This window comes from Barbatula barbatula, assembly GCF_947034865.1.
Source record: "Barbatula barbatula genome assembly, chromosome: 21".
Lineage (NCBI taxonomy): Eukaryota > Metazoa > Chordata > Actinopteri > Cypriniformes > Nemacheilidae > Barbatula > Barbatula barbatula.
Window position 1 is genome coordinate 20,973,014 of NC_136784.1, and position 21,253 is coordinate 20,994,266.

General features: G+C 48.5%; 2 protein-coding genes across 5 annotated transcripts; one reads left to right on the top strand and one right to left on the bottom strand.

The window, feature by feature from the left end:
* Window positions 1–427: 427 nt before the first annotated feature.
* On the bottom strand, window positions 428–7,543 carry fkbp10a (FKBP prolyl isomerase 10a). 4 transcript variants are annotated; one of them, XM_079485611.1, is made up of 11 exons: window positions 7,351–7,543; window positions 5,949–6,134; window positions 5,035–5,183; window positions 4,766–4,955; window positions 4,205–4,350; window positions 3,839–4,028; window positions 3,600–3,745; window positions 2,922–3,111; window positions 2,587–2,729; window positions 2,067–2,230; window positions 701–1,197 (listed from the first exon to the last, which is right to left on the bottom strand). In XM_079485611.1, the coding sequence occupies exons 2-11, from the start codon at window positions 6,128–6,130 to the stop codon at window positions 1,027–1,029; spliced, it is 1,671 nt and encodes a 556-aa protein (XP_079341737.1). In that variant the 5' UTR covers window positions 6,131–6,134; window positions 7,351–7,543; the 3' UTR covers window positions 701–1,026. The 4 variants fall into 4 exon arrangements, with proteins under 4 accessions (XP_079341740.1, XP_079341737.1, XP_079341738.1 ...); XM_079485613.1 differs by lacking the exon at window positions 7,351–7,543 and adding an exon at window positions 6,263–6,663 and having other exon boundaries at window positions 758–1,197; XM_079485614.1 differs by lacking the exon at window positions 5,949–6,134 and having other exon boundaries at window positions 428–1,197.
* p3h4 (prolyl 3-hydroxylase family member 4 (inactive)) lies at window positions 6,381–10,617 on the top strand. The gene is made up of 7 exons (XM_079485615.1): window positions 6,381–7,422; window positions 7,776–7,925; window positions 8,006–8,177; window positions 8,315–8,443; window positions 9,074–9,219; window positions 9,302–9,385; window positions 9,587–10,617. The coding sequence occupies exons 1-7, from the start codon at window positions 6,976–6,978 to the stop codon at window positions 9,746–9,748; spliced, it is 1,290 nt and encodes a 429-aa protein (XP_079341741.1). The 5' UTR covers window positions 6,381–6,975; the 3' UTR covers window positions 9,749–10,617.
* Window positions 10,618–21,253: the final 10,636 nt, after the last annotated feature.

Genomic DNA, 21,253 nt, shown 5'->3' on the forward strand with positions numbered 1-21,253 from the left:
CCTCAACCAGCCAGCGAGAGAAAGAGCAGCATGCCCATCAATGCCACTTCACTCGGCTGACGGAAGTTCAGCTGTGTTTGTTTGTTCACTACATTTGGGAGACTGTTATATAAACGCTGGATTTGCAGATGGTTTGAAACTGATAGATTGAGTTGTCTCCGTGCTAAAATTTTTTTGCTATGAACCACATGAGGTAAGTCAAACTAAGGCATGTCTGTGTTTTGTTGGCAATCGGTGGGTTTGTGCATAATGTAAAAAACACGAAGGGATAAAGTGACGATGTGTTGCATGCTTGTGCTGTATTTCCACCCCCTCCAGGGATAAAAACTCAAGATTTTTTGAGGTCGACTATTATGTGATAAAAGTTGCGTCGAATATTCGATCACGTTATTGATGAATAAAATAAGAGCTAGGAAATGTTTTGCAACAAGATTTGATGGTGTTGGGCAGTAAGACACAAAATAGCCTATATAGTATCCAAATACAAACAAACTGTTGTTCATCTATGGCACACGAGCAACAACAACTAAACTTAAATAAGACGCCGGGTCTGTGGTAGTGGGGCTATGCGGTAAAAGATCAGCAGGTGGATCTTTACAGTAGCCTAACGGTACTTCAGAAGTCAAGCGTGTGTGACTTCAAGCTATAAATGCCTCACCAGAGCATTAATGTTGACTAGTTTGTGCAACTCAAGATTAATATGAGATAGGTAGAAACTGCGTGTGTTACCTCATCTTAAACATACTCAGAAACTCAGGTGTGTACGAATCATCCGTTAATGACGTAGATTAAATAGTATTTAATGAACAAAAACATGACCTGTTTGCATACATACGGAATGACATCTGTGCAGAATGAAGAATATCCACACCTGTGGCTGATGACGTTACAACAACGTCAACATGTAAAACTGCATTTTTATTTCAGTGCATTCACGGGCTAAAAGAATGCGGTGTCTTGCTCTTTTATCAGGGCGGCAAACTGATCACATCTCTTTCATCACAACATTGACTTATGTTGACGTGTTTAGAGCTCGTCGTGTTTGGATTCTGTGACGTTCAGTTCATCTTCAGTGATTCTGCCATCTGTGTTGCGGTCTTGATTTTTGAACATCTCCTTTATAACAACGTCACGATCTGTTCCAGGACGAACACGACCTCTGCCTTCAGCCACCTGATGCTCGATGAACACCACAAACTGCAGAAGAACAGAACAAACCCTAAATCACATCACAATCAAACGTATGTTCAATCAGACACACAACACGTGTAGACGTTAGTCTTCATGTTCATACAGCATCAGATGATGTTATGACCTCATTATGAAGCGTTAAAAGAATCTTCCTGACACGATTCCTCATGTTCGGTACCGAGAGCAGCTGCGCACACACACACATCTGCATCATCAGCTTTCTCTGGACACAGTGGTTCTGGTGCACACTTAAGGGCTCAGCATAATACATTTGAAATCGCAAAACGACCGGCTGTGCCCTGATTTCGAACAAAATCTGGTCCAAACAACATCTCGTTTCACTAGTTTGCCGCAGCATACCAAACAGAGCTCTCCGGGAGAGTTTGTGTTTGCCGGTAAACTCCCTCTAGCCACCATCGGTCCATGGCCATTACGTAATAGGTGGGTTTGTTATGTAGCATCACCCGGTCAGTGGGAAATAACATCATTTTATTTAGCTGAGGTGAGGTCAGATAAGGTTTACATAAAAAAAAACGATTACATTTGAGCAGCATGAATGCTTTTGATTGTCTCTTTCATTTAGAGAAATCAAACACACAGCTATGCGCTTGCCATAACGCTCATTCGTCAAGGTAGACATCTTTGTTGTTTGAGTGGCCACGTGTGCAAAGGCTATTTGCATACCTCATGTAAACCCGCCACCAGGAACAGATTGTTCGAAACCCCCATACCGTCTCTCAATATTTTCGAGCTTCGTTTTACCCCAAAACGCAGAACGAAAGCGCAATTCGCCTGGACTATGCCGAGCCCTTTAAGTTGAAATTCTCTTGTTAGTGAGATTTCATGATGGGCCGTTGGTGGATGTGGACGTTTACCTCCTCCAGTGACACCTGTTGATCTTGATTCATGTCAATGGCAGGGAAGAGCGGATCAGGACTGTCCTGAAGCCAGACGAAGAGAAAACCCTCAGGAACACCCTTCTGTACGTCCACCATCTCCAGCTCAAAGAGTAACACAGCACTGCCAGGAACACCAGACGCTGAACACACAAAACACAGATGAGATGAGGCAGAAAAGAAGGATCTGCATTTGCATCATTTTGACCGGTTAAATATAAATATGTATTTTAATAACATACATGATATTATATTTACATATAGTTAAACCAAATTGCCTGTTCCTCACAGAAGTTCTGCATTCGGTAAAAATAAGCTAATAAAATATCTCAAATTCACATTTCTCGTCCTGTACAATAAGCTGCTTCAGTGAGACACAAGACCCTCCGCTTCACGTCCTGATCACACGGAGGGGATTATTCTGCCATAACAACCGGCTGCCTGAACATTATCCCTCACTTAGATGTGGAGTGTTTGTGTAGTTGTGATGATGTCTGACCTCCGGCGGAGCCGTGAGCGAGGTGAGGTGGCACAGTGATCTCTCTCTTCTCTGACACACACATTCCCCTCAGACCTTCATCCAGACCTGAGATCAACTTCCCCTGACCTAACGTCACACCAGGGGCTTCTGGGTAATCGTCTCTATGTGAAAAAACAACATAACATGAGTGCATTCTGTGTTGTGGGATTTACTCTGGAATACGGTCCAAAATTGCCCAGTGCATATGATCACATCTTAGAAATCCATTAAGGATCATTACGTATTGAAAGTGAGTTTGTGAAGTACAGTTCAGACAGCGATCCCACGGCGTGTTCAACAGAGACGTGACTTACGATGTGTAGAGTCGTGTGCCGTCCAGTAGAGAGCAGTTATATCTGTACATGATGACGTCATTCACATCACTGGTCACGTTACAGTCTGACGGTTTATACGTCACTTTAACATCCACTCCATCTTCAGGATTGTGAATATCAATGATGTGAAGGTCAAAGATGAGCACCGCTGATCCAGGAATCAATTCACCTGAAGTACACACCATCAGACTCACTACAGCAGCATGACAAACACTGTTCACAGATCAGTTTACATGTGTTCCGCTAGCAGATGCTTTTATCCAGAGCGCCTTACAAATGAGAACGCATTAAAGGGACAGATCACCCCAAAATGAAAACTGTGTCAGGATTTTCTCGCCCCAGATTGTTCCAAACCTGTAGACATCACTTTGTTCTGTTGAACACAAAAACAGATCTTTTTCAACTTGAGGGCGAGAAAATGATGAAAGAATTGTATCCCTTTAACAATAAGTCTAACGAGTTAATAAAACATATACATGAATATATAATGAAGAGAGTTAGAATGTGGATTTGACTTTCTTAGTGTGAGCATAAGTGACACAGACTGAAGACACTTAAAAAACAATCTTTTTTCAGCTGCTTCCAACTCCAGAATTTATCATCACTATAAAGAGCGTTTAATCATGTTAAACGATGACCGGTATAATGTGCACATACCTGATCCATTCTCTCCATATCCCACATGAGGTGGTACAGTCGCCCGTCTCCTCTCGCCCACACAAACACCCAGCAGAGCTTTATCCATCCCAGCGATCACATGACCCATTCCAACAAACGTGTTGAATGTGTTGTTACGAGAATAACTGCGAGGAGACAAAACACCACATCATACATCTAATGTGAAGAACAAAACGTCAACAGTGCGAGTGAACAGGACAACATCAGTTTGTTCTGACCTGGAATCAAAGAGCGTCCCGTCCTGAAATGATCCATTATAGTGATAGCGGATGAAATCTCCCAGCACTGCTCTTCTTCTGCACGGCCGAGGAATCTCTTCAACTTCAATCATCACATCGTCCTTCACATTAAACACGTCCACCAGTAACACATCAAACATCACCGTGGCATACGGAGGAATCTTTGTACCTGAAGAGACATGTCAAATCCAACATCAACACTCAACTAGCAGTCCGAGAGCTTCCTGAGGACTTCTGACGCTCCTCCGGCTCACTCTTTCTGACTTTGGTTCAGTTGTTGTCTCTGACTGTGTATTTAAAGTCTGGATGGGGGGGGGGGGTGTAAATGATGACAGGCATCACTACCGTATCCGTTCTTGTCATACGCCAGAAAGGGTGGAATAATGATGGACCTCCTCTCCCCGACACACATTCCCAGAATGCCCTGCTCCACTCCCCTGATGAGACTGCCCTGCCCCACATACGTGTCATATGTTGAGTTCAGATCGTGGCTATGAAAAGAGTTTACAGTCATCATACAGTACTCATATTAAAACAGCCCCAGCAAAAATGAAGAACCCATTCCAGATGTTCATGTGATCATCATTTCTAGATGTTTTGTTGTCACGGTCCAGCGTCAAACCTCAAACAGCAACGTGACAGAGAAAGACAGGTCTTTTTCTAAATACATCGTAAATATTGCTAGTAGTTCACAGAATGAAACAAAAATCATTTTTTCTCAACACACACCTAGAAATGCGTAGTCAATTCAGGAAAACTTCGAACGGTCTTTCATTTTTTCTGCGTCTTCTATATACACATGCTTTCTATAACAATGTACCGAACCGGTTTCCATTCCCAGGTAACATACAGTATATTTGTAATAATTCCTCTATTCTATTATGAACATCTTTGAGTCTGATTTACCTGGAGCCAAACACGGTTCCCACTAGCAGAGATCCGTTATAATGATATCGGACGAAATCTGAGTCCGTCACGGCTCGCTTACACTTCTGCGGTCGGTGCAGTACTCTTATTTCAACCGTGTCTGCTTTATTCCATAAGTCCAGCAGATGAACATCAAACACCAGCGTGGAGTCAGGCGGGATCAGTGAACCTATCGAGAAACAACACTAGTACGGACGGGGCATGGGATCTTTGACATCTGTTCTTCTAAAGACAGAAAACAGTGTTACCTGCTCCCAGAACTCCGTAAGCCAGGTGAGACGGTACAGTGATCTTCCTTCGCTCGTTCACACACATTCCCTCAACTCCTTTATCCAAACCGGGAATGACTTTAGAATCCACACCCACATGGGCCACTATCGGATAGCCTTTGTCCAGACTGATGGAAAAACAAGTCCAACATTCTCAAGCTCACAACCATAATAAAGATGAACATCATTTCATGAAACCAAAAATGTACAAACATAAAATCAGATTCATCAAATCCAGAATCTGTTTACAAGACACCAAAGAGGAGGAAAGAATGCCTCTTAGCCTATGTGCTGTCATTTTATAAGCTCTGGTGGATTTTTACATTTTCAGTTGAATTTAATATTATTAAGTGAGAATACTCATGTCATAAAAGTGAAATTTCCCCAGTTAAATCAACAATTGTAGAAGAGAAACGTCTTCTTTATTCAATATTTCATCATTGAAGTGGATTCTGATCCAGTCACGTTCAGTGTATGTGTATAAACAAATGATCTGTTTCTATTGAATAATCCAAACCCATGTAAAGACCTTGACTAGCCCCGAACATTTCAGACAAAACCAACACCATTATAGTTCAAGTTCTGTAGGTTAAGTGTTTATCTGTTTTTTCCCTCATTAAACACTCATCTTCTCTGGGGATCCTTCTCCTTGACGTGGTCAAGTTTGACATGAGCCTTTTCTAAATAAAAGAAGTTGTGTTTTGGCGACTTTGGGAGGAGCATCCAATGATAAACGGATGTAGAAAACCTCTTATTAGTTTTGTCACCGATTGGATTCAAGTTGAAATCATTTCTCACATTACAACTACTCTAGTTTACATTCGTGTACGACACCGGAGGACATAGATCTGATTCATTCTACATTCTTATTAATATATCGGTCGGTTACTCACCTCGAGTCAAACTCGCGTCCGTCAGTGAACGTGCCGTTATAGTGATAGCGAACATAATCACCGACACGGACCTCTCGCGAGCAGTGCGTCGGTACCGAGTATCGATCAATAATCACATCTTCTAACTGCGCAAACACGACACGAAGCGCGAGCAGCAGAAGACAGAGACACGCAGACTCCATTGACCTGAAGAGAAACTGACTCTTAAAAACAATAGTTGGCATACTTGAGTGTTTGTCAGAGCAATGTAAGCCCGCTGATGCGCAGACTTGACGCACACGTATATATAACTGCGTGTCACAGCGCAGACTCACACGATCGACAAGACGCCGCACTTCTGTGTCTTTAAAGAGAGAATGCGAACGGCTCCGGAAAGCCCCGCCCTTCTCGTAAAAAGAGCCAATCGTCGATCGTTAAAGACTGAGAGATCTCGTTGCGCATGCGCAGTAACTACACACACTGTAAAATGTGTGTCCCCGGGCAATTGGAGGTTCGCGTGGGCAGGTTTCATGCTGTATCTGAGATCAAGTTGAATAGTTGCTCGCACGTGTGTATTTCGATTACGATCTTAGCGAGCGACGTTAAACATAACAGTGTTTCCTTATTCAAGCAAACAGGACTCGGTCTCGTGTGAGCGAAACTTCTGGCCGGCGGCGAGTGCGCAGTCTTAAACCGAACCTGCGTGAACACAGGGTCCTAAACTCCACGCTGTTCTGCTCGGGTTATTTTCCTCTCTCTTGAAAATGAAACAACCCGGACGTCGGAATAATCATAAACGTTAAAGAATATCCGAACCAAGACAGAAAAACATCCAAAACAATAAACACTCCCCCTGGCCTGAGCGGAGCAGCTGTCTGCCAAGAACATGACGGGCTTTCGGACCCAGTGACCGCAGCGTCTCTCTGTAAAGTTTGCGCATCACTGCTGTGGGCTTTTCCCCGTAAACTCGTTTGATCTCCGCGGGCCGCAAGTTTCCTACGTGCAGACGGACATGAGCGCTCTCCTGCCGGGACTGAGGAACTGAATCATGGCGGCGCGTCTGTCTGCGCTTCTCCTGATCGCTTGTCATGTCTGGTCAGGAGAAGGTCAGTATGAGAAGTACAGCTTCAGAAGCTTCCCCGAGAACGACCTGATGCCGCTCGAGTCTGCGTACGGACACGCGCTGGAGATGTACTCGTCCCAGAACTGGAAGGAGTGCGTCAGATATCTGGAGCTCAGTCTGCGGCTGCACCGGCTGCTGAAGGACAGCGAGGCTCACTGCAGCCGGACCTGCAGCACCGAAACACGGCCACGGGACGGTAACGTCACCGACACCAGCCTCTGGATCACGGGGCACATCATCGCGAGAGCCGCGTGTCTCAAGAAGTGCAAAACAAACTTCCCCGTGTTCTCCAAATCTTACCCGAAGAGAGAGACGCTGGCTGCGTTCGAGCAGAGGATTCCCTACCGCTACCTGCAGTATGTTCACTATCAGGTCAGACGCGTGGAGAACTCACGCGAGATTAATCAAACATTGACCTCTTATGATTGAGATGCGCTATTCGAGCTGACCCTGCAACAACTGCGCGTGCGCGCATGCCACGTCCACGCGAGCCGAACTCTGCAGCAACTTCATTGTATTTAACAATGACGTCTTTCACTTACAAAATATAAGAGATATTTTCGAAAGATACGAGGCTTGCTGTGTTTTCTTTATTAAACTTATGACGCTGACATTAATCCTTGTTGTATTACGTGACCACATCAGATCCTTGAGGTTCTGCTTCTACACAAACGAAGAGTTCTGTAAGGTCACGTGGTTGAATGTCTTTGTGTTGTTGTGTGTAGATGAATGAGTTGGAGAAAGCTGTTTCAGCAGCACACACGTGTCTCCAGCGAAACCCCGGGGATCCACTTTTATCCCGGACTCTGAACTACTACAAAAGTCAGTTTGATGTGGAGGAGTATCTCATAGACCACGAGGAGAAGCCCTATGAGGTCTTCATCATTCTTCATCCTCCTCCATCTGGCTCTCGCTCCTTCACTTTAACACGCTCTTTCCTTCTTCTCTCTTCTAGGCTTTATTTGTGAAAGCTGTGAAGTTGTATAACTCTGGAGACTTCAGCAGCAGCGCTCGAGACATGGAGCTGGCGGCGGCCGAGTACTTCCAAACATACAGCCTGTGTGTGCAGTCATGTGAAGGCTCGTATGAAGTGCAGGACGTCAAAGATTTTTATCCAACGCTAGCTGGTGAGTGACAAGAAGAATCCATCCATTCATCAATCCTGTTTACTGCATAAAACACATGAAAGAACTGACGAAGTCTCGTACCCCAAAACTATAACATGACGGATGTTTTTCTCTCTTTTGTATCGTCTCTGTCCTAGATTTCTATTTTGAGGCTTTGGAGTGTAAAGTTAAATGCGAGGAGAATTTGAAGCCAAATGTTGGTGGCTACTTTGTGGAGAAATTTGTTGCCACCATGTACCACTATCTGCAGTTCGCTTATTATAAATGTGAGTCACACACACACAGTTTGGTCATTTTGTGTCAACTCAACCAAATATATGAAACATCAAGTGAACATTTACTGAGTAATGGGGTCAACATTTATCCTAAAATTAAAGGAGGTGAAAAATTATTTTATAAAGCAGTCGGCATCATTCTTTTATCTTTACACAGACATTGATCTGACCGTAGAATCTGTTGACTTCATCAATCACTGTTGCAATGAGAAAACAAGAACATCTGATCTGGGTTTCATAATGAAGTGTGATGTGGCTCGATAGCGCCACCTACCATTTCATTTCATCTCCATGTTTGACAGCAGATTCCTGTAACATTTCAACAGCCACATATGTTCTCACACACCACATACAGTGCCGCTGCTAGCCATTTTGGTGCCCTAAGCATAATTCCATTATGATGCCCCCTTCGCCACCCCTCCCCCCCCCCATCCTAATGAAATAGTATTAGATTTAAAAACAAGTAACTTTCCATTAGGCTGCTTTTTGTGCCCTTGGTGCCCTACGCACAGCTTGTGATTTGCGTGGTGGGAGCGGCGGCGCTGACCACATACAACACAAAGATCAAATACATGAAGCTGTCATATCATTTATCAGTGATGCTTGTGTGTGTGTTTTTAGTGAATGATGCGAGAAGCGCAGCGCCGTGTGCAGCGAGTTACATGCTGTTCGATGCAGAAGATCAAGTGATGCGGCAGAACGTGGCATACTACACATTCTACAAAGAACAGTGGGGACTGCAGGAACAGCACTTCAAACCACGACCCGTGAGCGCACACACACACTGCATCACACAGCTGTCATCTTCAGGACATCCATCTCATGTCATGTGTGTTTGTCTGTGTACAGGAAGCGCTGATGTATTACAATCAAACCTCTAAACAGAGAGAACTGCTGGAGTTCGCACAGAATTATCTCCAGACAGACCACGAGGTAAAACGCGCACAGACACCTTCAGCGTCAAACGCAGCAGGATGTTACTGCAAAAACAAATGTTCATTCAAAAATAAAGATTGTATATACAAGCGGGCGCTGGGACAAAATACTTTGACCTTGCAAGCTTTTTCATACATATTGTATATGAAATGAACGAATGAAGTGTTTAGAAACCTGAAGAATGTGTGTTTGTGACAGGACGTGGTCACTCCAGAGGACACGTCGTCATCATCATCATCATCATCATCAGATCCTCCTGATGAAGAGTTTGAGGGTATAGGGGATTATGAGGAGTCTTTTCTGGCTGAATGGTGGCAGGAACCTAAAACTAAAGGAGATACAGGAGAAGCGGCAGAATAAAACAAAATAGAAAGAATGTGGAACATAACTCTACTGTACTCGTGTGCTTTTGTATCTTCATTGAGTTTGTCTTGTTCTAAAGTTGTAATGTCATTTCTTCACAGACAGAAGAATTGATGTGATTTATAAATGTGTACAGACAGATCGACTGTGAACTCTTATCTGATGTTTCCGTCATGAATCCATCATGATCATTGAGAGAAAGAGATCTGCGCCATCAATCCCATGAATGCCTGAATATTTTGCAACAGATTTTTTATATTGTTCTAATAGTTTTCGACACCAACTTTATATCAATTGGTACATTATTTTCATTGTTTATAATTTGATGGAAACACTCTTAGTGCTTCTTTGTATTGTAGAACGTGGTCTTAAATCTTTGTCCAGTTTGTGATGTACATTCTCAGTTATTGTGGCGTTATGTCTATGAATTTGTTGATATTTATTTTACATCATTAAATGGAAAATCAGTGGGAACTATTATGTTCTCTTTACAAATACGTGCAGGTAAATCTCATATTACTGTAAAAGGCTCTCGCGATACTTTAATGTCAGACTTGATCTCAGCAAATACAGAACGTTAGTTTTCTTTTTTGGTTCATTTGTAAGGGTTCAAACCGGTAAACGCCAGTGCAATACAGAAATGAAGATCACATTAACAAATGTCATACTGACCAAAAGAAATGAATACATGTTCCCTTTAATGGCTGAACTTAAGCAAAACAAAAATACAATCCTACATGTGTGTTTGTTTACTGTATGTGTGCGCGCTCGAGCACGTGCATTCTCCGCTCTCCCGCGCACTCCCGTCAATAGCGGTCATCTTGACCTCACTCACTAACACGTTCATTTAACGGGTTGTTTCTTTCACGTTTTTAAATGTACAGATTTAAGTAAACTTATATTTTCGATTGATTTGACACATCTGAAACTTTTATTCTTCTGTCAATAGATATCTGCTTTAAATAGTTGAAGTCATTGGATGTTTTATTTCAATATCTCTATTGTCTCATGCTGAGGTACACAGTGTGGTTTTATTAGAAATGCTATACTTTACTGTTTAATTCGAAAATTACTTTAGTGGTGAAAAATGACTAAAAGAAGAATCTAATGCATTGATTTATATCGTGTGGGATGATGTATTTGACTTATTTTATTTTGATTACATAAGTGCATGGATGTGCTCATTACTGAGAAAACGATTTCAGGCTAACGCTCTGGGAACGTTCCCCTAACGTTAGTTTCCGGTTCCCTGTAAGTTTTTAAGGTTTATTTTTGGTTATCTTCACGGAAATAAACCGTAAGTTTCATGTTTTTTTATAACCTGTTTGTTTCCCAGAACCTTATGGGAACCAGAAACTAATTCACTTTCTATTTCCGTAAAGGACCTTTCTGGAGAACCATTAACGAAGCTTAGCAAATAACGTTACGGGAGCCAAAACGTCTCGGTTACTTTCGTAACCTCGGTTCCCTGAGAAGCGGGAACGAGACATTGCGGAGACCGCATATGAAACTCCTCCTCTTTTTCACTTTTCCTGAAGTCCTATAGGATAACGCCAGTTAAAAAACTGGCCAATTGTCGCAAGACATGCACAGTATGCAAATACTGACGAATCTAGACAGTATAAATACAGTGCATGAGACGACAATACCTCAGAATCTACGATAGAACGCTTGACCAGAGATAAGCAGCGAACACGGCGTTCTCCGCAATGTCTCGTTCCCGCTTCTCAGGGAACCGAGGTTACGAAAGTAACCGAGACGTTCCCTTTCGAGAGCGGTCACTTCGACATTGCGGAGACCGCATATGGAACGGTAGTACAATCCCGCCGTGAGAGCTAGCAAAAACAGCCCGATAACTGGGATAACACGTACACAGTATGCGGAGCAGACAAACCAACCATTCGCGAGGTTGCCCCAAGCGTTAACCGCTGATTGGCTGAAACCGGCCTATGAGCTGCTAGATCACTGAGCATGCCAATGAACTGCTAGATTGGTCTTTTGTCGAATTTGCATATCCAAACCCAACGAATGCAGCGGGCTGCGCTGAACAGGGCAGACACCACAGCAGTAGAACCAGCACGGAAACCCGGGCGATATAATAGCGAATATAAGTACACCAAGCACAGTGTAAACAGCAATGCGGCAACAACTGTGTAGCACAATACATTACAAGGTAGAAGATAAGCTTAATCAGCACTCACCGAGAGGACTTGAGAAGCCAACGAGGACACATCCAATCTGTAGAACCTGGCGAAAGTATTCTGAGAAGACCAGCCAGCTGCACAGCATATGTCCTGAATAGATGTGCCCCTAGACCAGGCCCACGAAGAGGCGATAGCCCTAGTCGAATGAGCTCTGATACCGAAGGGGCAGTTCTGACCCTGGCTTTCGTACGCCAAGGTAATAGCGTCCACTACCCAGTGAGAGAGCCTCTGTTTCGAGACAGCCCGGCCTTTAGTACCCCCACCAAAACAAATAAAGAGCTGCTCCGACTGCCGAAACCCGGCCGTGCGATCTATGTAAGCCCGCAATACCCTTACCGGGCATACCGCTCTCTGAGCGTCAGCATCCTGTGGGTCTGACGACTCGGAAGACAAGGCGGGCAAGGAAATGACCTGAGCTCTAAAAGGGGTAGACATGGACTTCGGCACATAACCCGATTTTGGCCGGAGAGTGACGCTGCAGTCGCCTGGCCCAAAACGAATGAAATCAGCGCCGACTGAGAGCGCTTGCAAATCCCCTATGCGCTTAGCCGAAGCAAGGGCGAGAAGGAGAACGGTTTTTAGAGTGAGCTCTCTTACCGAAGCCGCGTCCAAAGGCTCAAAGGGGGGAGAAGAGAGAGCCTTCAACACCAGTGCTAAGTCCCAAGGTGGCACCGAAGGGGTTCGCGGGGGGAAAAGTCTCCTCGCTCCTCTGAGGAATCTGACCACCAGCATGTGCCTACCAATCGATTGCCCATCAACCGGGGAACGAAACGAGGCGATGGCCGCTACGTAAACCTTCAGCGTTGACGGGAGGCCGCCGCTGTCCAGCCTGTGCTGCAGGAAAGACAAAATATCAGACACGGGGCAAGACGCCGGGTCGATATTGTTGCTGCTGCACCATTTAGCAAACACCCCCCATTTTAGAGCGTATAAACGTCTGGTAGACGGCGCGCGAGACTCCGAAATAGTATCCAGCACACGCTGAGGGAGTGCAGTTAGAATCCCCGAAGCGGCCAGGCATGAAGGTTCCACAACTCCGGGCTGGGGTGCCAAATCGTGCCGTTCACTTGGGACAACAGGTCTCTCCTGAGGGGAATCCGCCACGGCGGTGCCGTCAACAACTCCCTCAGGTCCGGGAACCATGGTTGATTCGGCCAGAACGGAGCGACGAGAATCACCGACGCCGTCTCCTCTCTGACTTTGCACAGCACTAGGGGTAAAATCTTCACCGGAGGAAACGCGTAAAGCCGAACAGCCGGCCAACGCCCCGTCAGCGCGTCGCTCCCCATAGGGGAGTGGATCAGCGAGAAATACAACGGGCAGTGTGCGTTCTCGCTTGTCGCGAATAGATCCACCTCCGCTTTCCCGAAGCGTTCCCAAATTAACAGGACTGTGTCGGGATGAAGCCTCCATTCCCCGTGCTGAAGACCCTCCCTCGAAAGCATGTCCGCTCCGAGGTTCAGATGACCGGGGATATGCGCTGCTCTGATAGAGAGTATATGCCGATCCGCCCACAGTAGGAGATCCGCCGCCTGTTTGAAAAGAGCTCCGGAACGGATCCCTCCCTGGCGATTTATGTACGAAACCACGGACATGTTGTCGGTGCGAATCAGAACATGTTTCTGCTCCAGCCTCGACTGGAAAGTATGAAGAGCTAGAGACACCGCCTTTAGTTCCAAGCGATTTATGTGCCATTTCCTCAGAGACTGTGACCAAAGGCCGGATGCCGGCATGCCCTCGCACACCGCGCCCCATCCCGAGGACGATGCATCCGTCGTAACGACTGTGCGTCTCGTCACCAGCCCCAGGGGAACTCCCCGACTGAACATGCTCGGGTCGCGCCATGGACTCAGGGCGTCGAGGCAGCGGCGTGTAACCGGGACTCGCGCCTGGCCCGAGGACCATGCTCTCCATGGAACCCGAGCCTTCAGCCAGAACTGAAGCGGTCGCATGTGCAGAAGACCTAGGTGGCAGACCGCCGACGCCGATGCCATGAGACCCAAAAGCCTCTGGAACTCCCTCAGGGGAACAGACCGGCCCAGCCTGAGCGAATGTAGAGCTGAAGAGATGGACTCCGTCCTCTCTAGGGAGAGACGAGCGCGCATCTCCACTGAGTCGAAACATACCCCCAGATACGTTATAGACTGACTCGGCGTGAGTTTGCTCTTCTGCATGTTCACGCGCAGCCCCAGGGATGCCAAGTGACCAAGCAGCATCTGCGTGTGACCGATTAGCGCCTTCCGAGAGTGGGCTAAAGTCAGCCAATCGTCCAGATAATTGAGAATGCGCATTCCGCTCGCTCTGAGAGGGGAAAGCGCCGCGTCCACGCACTTCGAGAATGTGCGCGGAGCTAATGCCAGCCCGAATGGGAGGACGGCAAATTGGTACGCTGAATCCTCGAATGCGAATCGCAGGAACCTTCGGTGGCGCTTGTTTATCTGAACATGGAAGTACGCATCCTTCAGATCTACGGAAACAAACCAGTCCCCGGGACGCACTTGTGCCAGGATCTGTTTTAGAGTTGTCATTCTGAACGCTCGCTTGTGAAGCGCTCGGTTGACGGGTCTCAAGTCCAGAATCGGACGCAGACCACCATCTCTCTTGGGCACTACAAAATACCGGCTGTAAAACCCGCTTTCCCGCTCGTTCGGGGGGACACGCTCGATCGCTCCCCTCGCGAGCAGGCTGCGGATTTCCTGCCTTAGCACAGGTGCGTTTTGCGCTGACGTAAGCGACGGGACCACACCGCTGAAGCGGGGAGGTCTGCGCCTGAACTGCAGGGAGTACCCGTGTTCTATCACGTTTAGCAGCCAAAGAGAGATGCCTGGGATGGCTTTCCACGCGTCCAGAAACAGACATAACGGCCGAATCTGATCGGGGGTTACCGTCATCGGACCGTTTAGGGTAGCGCGCTGGCCCAGCGAGGCTAAATGCACTGGCGGGAAAATATCTCGCGCGTGAGACTCCAGCGGTCCCTCGTCCACGGGAGCGTCCGTGGACGAGGGAATGCTGGTTATAGTTGTGACTAGCTGCGGCTTCGCGCTGCACCGTGGCAGGGCAAGGGACGCAGCATTGTGTGTGTGAGGGGGAAAAAGCTCCTTCTGTGAACAGGTATGTGTTTTTATTGCATTCACACAAACAACACTTACAACATTGCAATAATCGCCCGCAACCGCGGGGGAAAACTGTTGCAAACAGCGGCGCTTTGGGTCCGCCGGCACGCTCACAGACTCTCTCCTCCTCTTCCCAGGTCCGTCAGGACGACGGCTTGGCAGCCGATGACGCTCCGCCGTCATGGCGTGGACCTCTCTTCGGCCCGTACCTCTTCTTTGCTGGGCCCGCCCATTGTTTAGGACGGACGTCCGGTTCGCGACCTCGACTAGCCGGTGCGGGAGCCGCGTGCTGTTTGGCGGGTCTCTGCGAGGAGTGAGGCGCGGATGAAGAGCGGGCTCTCGGAGACGGTTGGTAAGAGCGTCGAGGCAGCACGTGACTCATGGCCTTGGCGCGCTTTTGCGCCTCACCAAAACGCTCTACTACCGACTCCACGACGTCACCAAAGAGGCCGGAGGGAGTGATCGGCGCGTTGAGCAGGGACTTACGATCGGCGTCCTTTAGATCCGCCAGCGTAAGCCACAGATGACGGTGGAGGACGACCATAAACCCCATAGATCTGCCGATAGCCTGGGCGGTGCGTTTCGTAGCCATCAGCGCGAAGTCGGTCGCTGCCCTCAGATCCCGTGTAGCGTCCGTCTCCAGGCTGCCGCTATCCAGCGACTGAAGGATCTTTGCCTGGAACACCTGCAGCACCGCCATAGTGTGCAAGGCGGAGGCGGCCTCGCCAGCGGACGCGTATGCCTTACCAGCGAGATGGGCGGTAAACCTGCACGGCTTCGAGGGCAGGCCTGGGTCCGAGCCCAGCGAGGTGACGGAAGGGCACAAATGAGCGGCGAGGGTCTCCTCGACGGGTGGCATGCGCACGTAACCGTGGGCCTCGGCCCCGACCACGTGGGCAAACATGGCCGGCGTGGCAGCGTGGACGCGCGCCGACTGAGGTGCTGACCACGTCTTCACCACGTGCTCGTGGACATCTGGGAAGAACGGCGAACTCCTTTTCGACGTGGCCTGGCGGCGACTCGCCTGAAAGTACCAGGAGTCGAGCTTACTCTTCGCCGGCATCTCAGGTGGATCCCAGGTGATGTCGAGCTCGCTTACAGCTTTTTCGAGAACCCTGACGAACTCCTCGTGGAGGTCCGGGGTGCTCTCCGGATCGGGACGATCACGCTCCGATCCTGCCCAGTCCTTGTCCGAAGCTGATATGGACATGGAGTCATCGTCCTCCTCGACGCCGAAGGAAACGGCGTCCGCGATGGAAGGCGGAGGACGAAGGACCTCGTCGACTGGGGAATGAGGTGACGGCAGAGGACGGGGGCCCGGAGCCGGGTCGTCGCAGCCACCTCGTGGAGTGGGTGGACTCACCAGCGGCTCGTTGGCGGCGGTGAGCCTCGACCCTAAGAGTCCACGAGCAATGTTCCTGCGAGTCCTCAAAACACGCGCCGGCAGGTCCGCACAGTGCGCGCAATCGGACTCGCAGAGTGCATCCTCCGCATGGGCAAGGCCCAGGCAGGCAATGCAGTGCTTGTGAGTATCCTGCGGGCCAATGGGGCCCGCGCAGAGACGACAGAAAGAAGCCATCGGATGCGGTGAAAGAAGTATCCAGTTGCGTCTTCAACGATGGCAGCGTGAAAAAGAAGATTCTGAGGTATTGTCGTCTCATGCACTGTATTTATACTGTCTAGATTCGTCAGTATTTGCATACTGTGCATGTCTTGCGACAATTGGCCAGTTTTTTAACTGGCGTTATCCTATAGGACTTCAGGAAAAGTGAAAAATAGGAGGAGTTTCATATGCGGTCTCCGCAATGTCGAAGTGACCGCTCTCGAAAGGGAACTAATGTTAAGGGAACGTTCAGAGAACATCAAATTGTTAGCTGGGATGTAGCCGCAGTTTAGATTCATTATGCGCGCATACTTAGTAAACTACGGTAGAAACACCGCTTTAAAAGCTTTATTTAAATGCGGATCGTCTGTGTGTCTCCTCAATATTATATATTGTGTTTTACGTTTAGAATATGTCGTTTTTGTAGTAATTTATGTAGTTATTTCGGAATGTTTGCATTGTAATTTCTGTATGCTAAAATAGGCCTATTGTGAAAACAATGTCTCCGTCTAAAACTAGCCTATTAGAGACCTTTGTCCTGCATATAAAACAGTTTATCCAATTCAATTATTTGTCTAATATCTATACTCCTACGACAATTTACCATGATTTTTATTTGTTCAAAACAAGTTTACTGGTTTTAATACACCAAGTTTTACAAACGGATGGTCGGTTCCTGTAGGCGGCATCCCACACTATATGCACACCATATATGGCCTTATTTTACTGTAGCATTTGGGAGAAATTGTCATTTTCCACTTTAAATGCCTATAGAAACATGATTTCTTATAAGTTTCACAAACAGATGGTCTCTTTGTTAGGACTCTGTCCTTCCTGTCTCGAGCTTTCTAGCTCCCTGGGCAGAGTCATAACATTGCCACGTCTTTCGGGTTTCTGTTGTGTTATGTGTAGAGACATGTGGCTTTATGTTGTTACTTAATGCCACGTGTCTTCCTGTTATGTCTCTCAGCCCCACCCTCCTATCTCCTGTAATTATATTAGGGTTTCATTCCCATCGTCTGTTTTGTAATTCACCTCGTTAGGGTTTCATTCCCATCAGCTGTCACCACTCTCCCCGTGTAATCACTCCTCGTTAGTGTCTCCCTTTATATGGTCTCAGTTTCTCTCTGTTCAGTGTTGGTGCATTATCTATTGTCTTTATCTATTGTCTTTATCTTTTGTCTGATGTTGGTGTTTGTATCAACGCTCACGGTAGTATCCCCTGTTTCTCGTCTTGTTGGACTACCCGGTTTCCTGTTTCGGTTTTGTGAAGTTTTTGTTTCTAGTGTTTGTTTTCTAGTGTGTTTTTGTTCTTGTTTTTCCCCATTGCGGGTGTTTGATTTAATAAACATTTATATTTAACCCCTCGTCTGCCTGCATCTGGGTTCTGTCCAAAGCCATTTTGTGACAGAATGCACCAACCCATAAGAACCCAGCAGGCGGCGATTTTCCCTGCAAGCCCTCGCCAGCCTGGTCCCCTCTCCAGCATTCGCCAGGGGAACTTGGACCGGGACGAGTACCTGGACAGGTTCCTGGAAGCCGCAGTGGAGGAGCTCTTCGGGGAGGAAGAGGTGACGGCGGCGTTCAACAGCGGACTGAGGGTCCCCCTATCGCCTGCGGAGATGAGAAGGCTGAGACCGCTTGGCTTCGAGGGTGTGCTCCAGTTCGCCATGAGCCGACCGGAGCCCAGTGTCTCCGTCTGTCCGAGGTTGTCTTCTCCGTTGGGCCCCATCCCCGAGGATCACACCCTGGAGCTTGGGGTGGTGACCACCACCGCACCATCAGCCTCGGACCCTGCAACCTCTTCACCACCTACCAGTCTTCAGGGCAAGCGTGGAAGGAGAGAGTCCTGGGGGTCCTCTTCGGAGGCCTCCAACGCGGAGCCAGCCCCGTCCTTCACCTCCTTCCTCCAGCCGACTACCAGGAGATTGGCTAGGCAGAAGAGGAAGAGGCAACGGAGGGGGGCACGTAACCCAGCCCAGCCGGCGCTCCTGCCGGTTCTCCAGCCGGGTTCACAGCCAGCGATCCAGCAGGCGTCCAGACCTGCCTCTCAGCAGGCGTCAGGACCTGCCTCTCAGCAGGCGTCAGGACCTGCCTCTCAGCAGGCGTCAGGACCTGCCTCTCAGCAGGCGTCAGGACCTGCCTCTCAGCAGGCGTCAGGACCTGCCTCTCAGCAGGCGTCAGGACCTGCCTCTCAGCAGGCGTCAGGACCTGCCTCTCAGCAGGCGTCAGGACCTGCCCTTCCGCAGGCTTCAGGACCTGGCCTTCCGCAGGCATCAGGACCTGCCCTTCCGCAGGCATCAGGACCTGCCCTTCCGCAGGCATCAGGACCTGCCCTTCCGCAGGCATCAGGACCTGCCCTTCCGCAGGCATCAGGACCTGCCCTTCCGCAGGCATCAGGACCTGCCCTTCCGCAGGCATCAGGACCTGCCCTTCCGCAGGCATCAGGACCTGCCCTTCCGCAAGCATCAGGACCTGCCCTTCCGCAGGCATCAGGACCTGCCCTTCCGCAGGCATCAGGACCTGCCCTTCCGCAGGCTTCAGGACCTCCCTTTCCGCAGGCGTCAGGACCTCCCTTTCCGCAGGCGTCAGGACCTCCCTTTCCGCAGGCGTCAGGACCTGCCCATCAGCAGGCGTCAGGACCTGCCCATCAGCAGGCGTCCGGACCTGCCCATCAGCAGGCGTCCGGACCTGCCCATCAGCAGGCGTCCGGACCTGCCCATCAGCAGGCGTCCGGACCTGCCCATCCGCAGGCGGACTTCCAGCCGGTGCCTCAGCCAGTTCTCCGGCCCCCATCACCTCAAACTTTTTTCCCCCTTGGACACACACCTCTCCCTAGCCCCTTCAAGTCCCCGCCGGTCTCGTCCGGTTGCTTCAAGTCCCCGCCGGTCTCGTCCGGTTGCTTCAAGTCCCCGCCGGTCTCGTCCGGTTGCTTCAAGTCCCCGCCGGTCTCGTCCGGTTGCTTCAAGTCCCCGCCGGTCTCGTCCGGTTGCTTCAAGTCCCCGCCGGTCTCGTCCGGTTGCTTCAAGTCCCCGCCGGTCTCGTCCGGTTGCTTCAAGTCCCCGCCGGTCTCGTCCGGTTGCTTCAAGTCCCCGCCGGTCTCGTCCGGTTGCTTCAAGTCCCCGCCGGTCTCGTCCGGTTGCTTCAAGTCCCCGCCGGTCTCGTCCGGTTGCTTCAAGTCCCCGCTGGTCTCGTCCGGTTGCTTCAAGTCCCCGCCGGTCTCGTCCGGTTGCTTCAAGTCCCCGCCGGTCTCGTCCGGTTGCTTCAAGTCCCCGCCGGTCTCGTCCGGTTGTTTCAAGTCTCCTCAACCTGTCCCACCCTTTTCTGGTGTCCCCAAGGTTTGGCCTCCCATTTCCCCACCCCCCCCCTCCCATGTTTGTTGTTTTTGTTGACCCACCCAAACCCCTTCATAGTCTCCCTTATGTTCCCCTTAGTTTGTTCTGTGTTGTGCTTGTGGTGTTTGTCTTTGTGCTTTGGTGTTTTGGCCCGCTGAAGTTTCTCCCTTGAGACGCCATGGGGCGTTTCTGGGGGCGGGGGTAATGTTAGGACTCTGTCCTTCCTGTCTCGAGCTTTCTAGCTCCCTGGGCAGAGTCATAACATTGCCACGTCTTTCGGGTTTCTGTTGTGTTATGTGTGGAGACATGTGGCTTTATGTTGTTACTTAATGCCACGTGTCTTCCTGTTATGTCTCTCAGCCCCACCCTCCTATCTCCTGTAATTTCATTAGGGTTTCATTCCCATCGTCTGTTTTGTAATTCACCTCGTTAGGGTTTCATTCCCATCAGCTGTCACCACTCTCCCCGTGTAATCACTCCTCGTTAGTGTCTCCCTTTATATGGTCTCAGTTTCTCTCTGTTCAGTGTTGGTGCATTATCTATTGTCTTTATCTATTGTCTTTATCTTTTGTCTGATGTTGGTGTTTGTATCAACGCTCACGGTAGTATCCCCTGTTTCTCGTCTTGTTGGACTACCCGGTTTCCTGTTTCGGTTTTGTGAAGTTTTTGTTTCTAGTGTTTGTTTTCTAGTGTGTTTTTGTTCTTGTTTTTCCCCATTGCGGGTGTTTGATTTAATAAACATTTATATTTAACCCCTCGTCTGCCTGCATCTGGGTTCTGTCCAAAGCCATTTTGTGACACTCTTACTGTGGGGGGCATCCCACACTATATGCACACCATATATGGCCTCATTTTACTGTAGCATTTGGGAGAAATTGTAATTTTCCACTTTAAATGCCTATAGAAACATGATTTCTTATAAGTTTCACAAACAGATGGTCTCTTACTGTGGGGGGAATCCCACACTATATGCACACCATATATGGCCTCATTTTACTGTAGCATTTGGGAGAAATTGTAATTTTCCACTTTAAATGCCTATAGAAACATGATTTCTTATAAGTTTCACAAACAGATGGTCTCTTACTGTGGGGGGCATCCCACACTATATGCACACCATATATGGCCTCATTTTACTGTAGCATTTGGGAGAAATTGTAATTTTCCACTTTAAATGCCTATAGAAACATGATTTCTTATAAGTTTCACAAACAGATGGTCTCTTACTGTGGGGGGCTTCCCACACT

Excerpts from the sequence above, each read along its gene's own strand:
- fkbp10a (XM_079485613.1), bottom strand. The coding sequence starts at position 6,459 with ATGAAACCTGCCCACGCGAACCTCCAATTGCCCGGGGACACACATTTT. Across the intron at positions 4,956-5,034 it reads TTACGGAGTTCTGGGAGCAG|GTTCACTGATCCCGCCTGAC; the intron begins GTAACACTGTTT and ends GTTTCTCGATAG. Across the intron at positions 1,198-2,066 it reads AACAGGTGTCACTGGAGGAG|TTTGTGGTGTTCATCGAGCA; the intron begins GTAAACGTCCAC and ends GTTCTTCTGCAG.
- p3h4 (XM_079485615.1), top strand. The coding sequence starts at position 6,976 with ATGGCGGCGCGTCTGTCTGCGCTTCTCCTGATCGCTTGTCATGTCTGG. Across the intron at positions 8,444-9,073 it reads GCAGTTCGCTTATTATAAAT|TGAATGATGCGAGAAGCGCA; the intron begins GTGAGTCACACA and ends GTGTGTTTTTAG. Across the intron at positions 9,386-9,586 it reads ATCTCCAGACAGACCACGAG|GACGTGGTCACTCCAGAGGA; the intron begins GTAAAACGCGCA and ends TGTTTGTGACAG.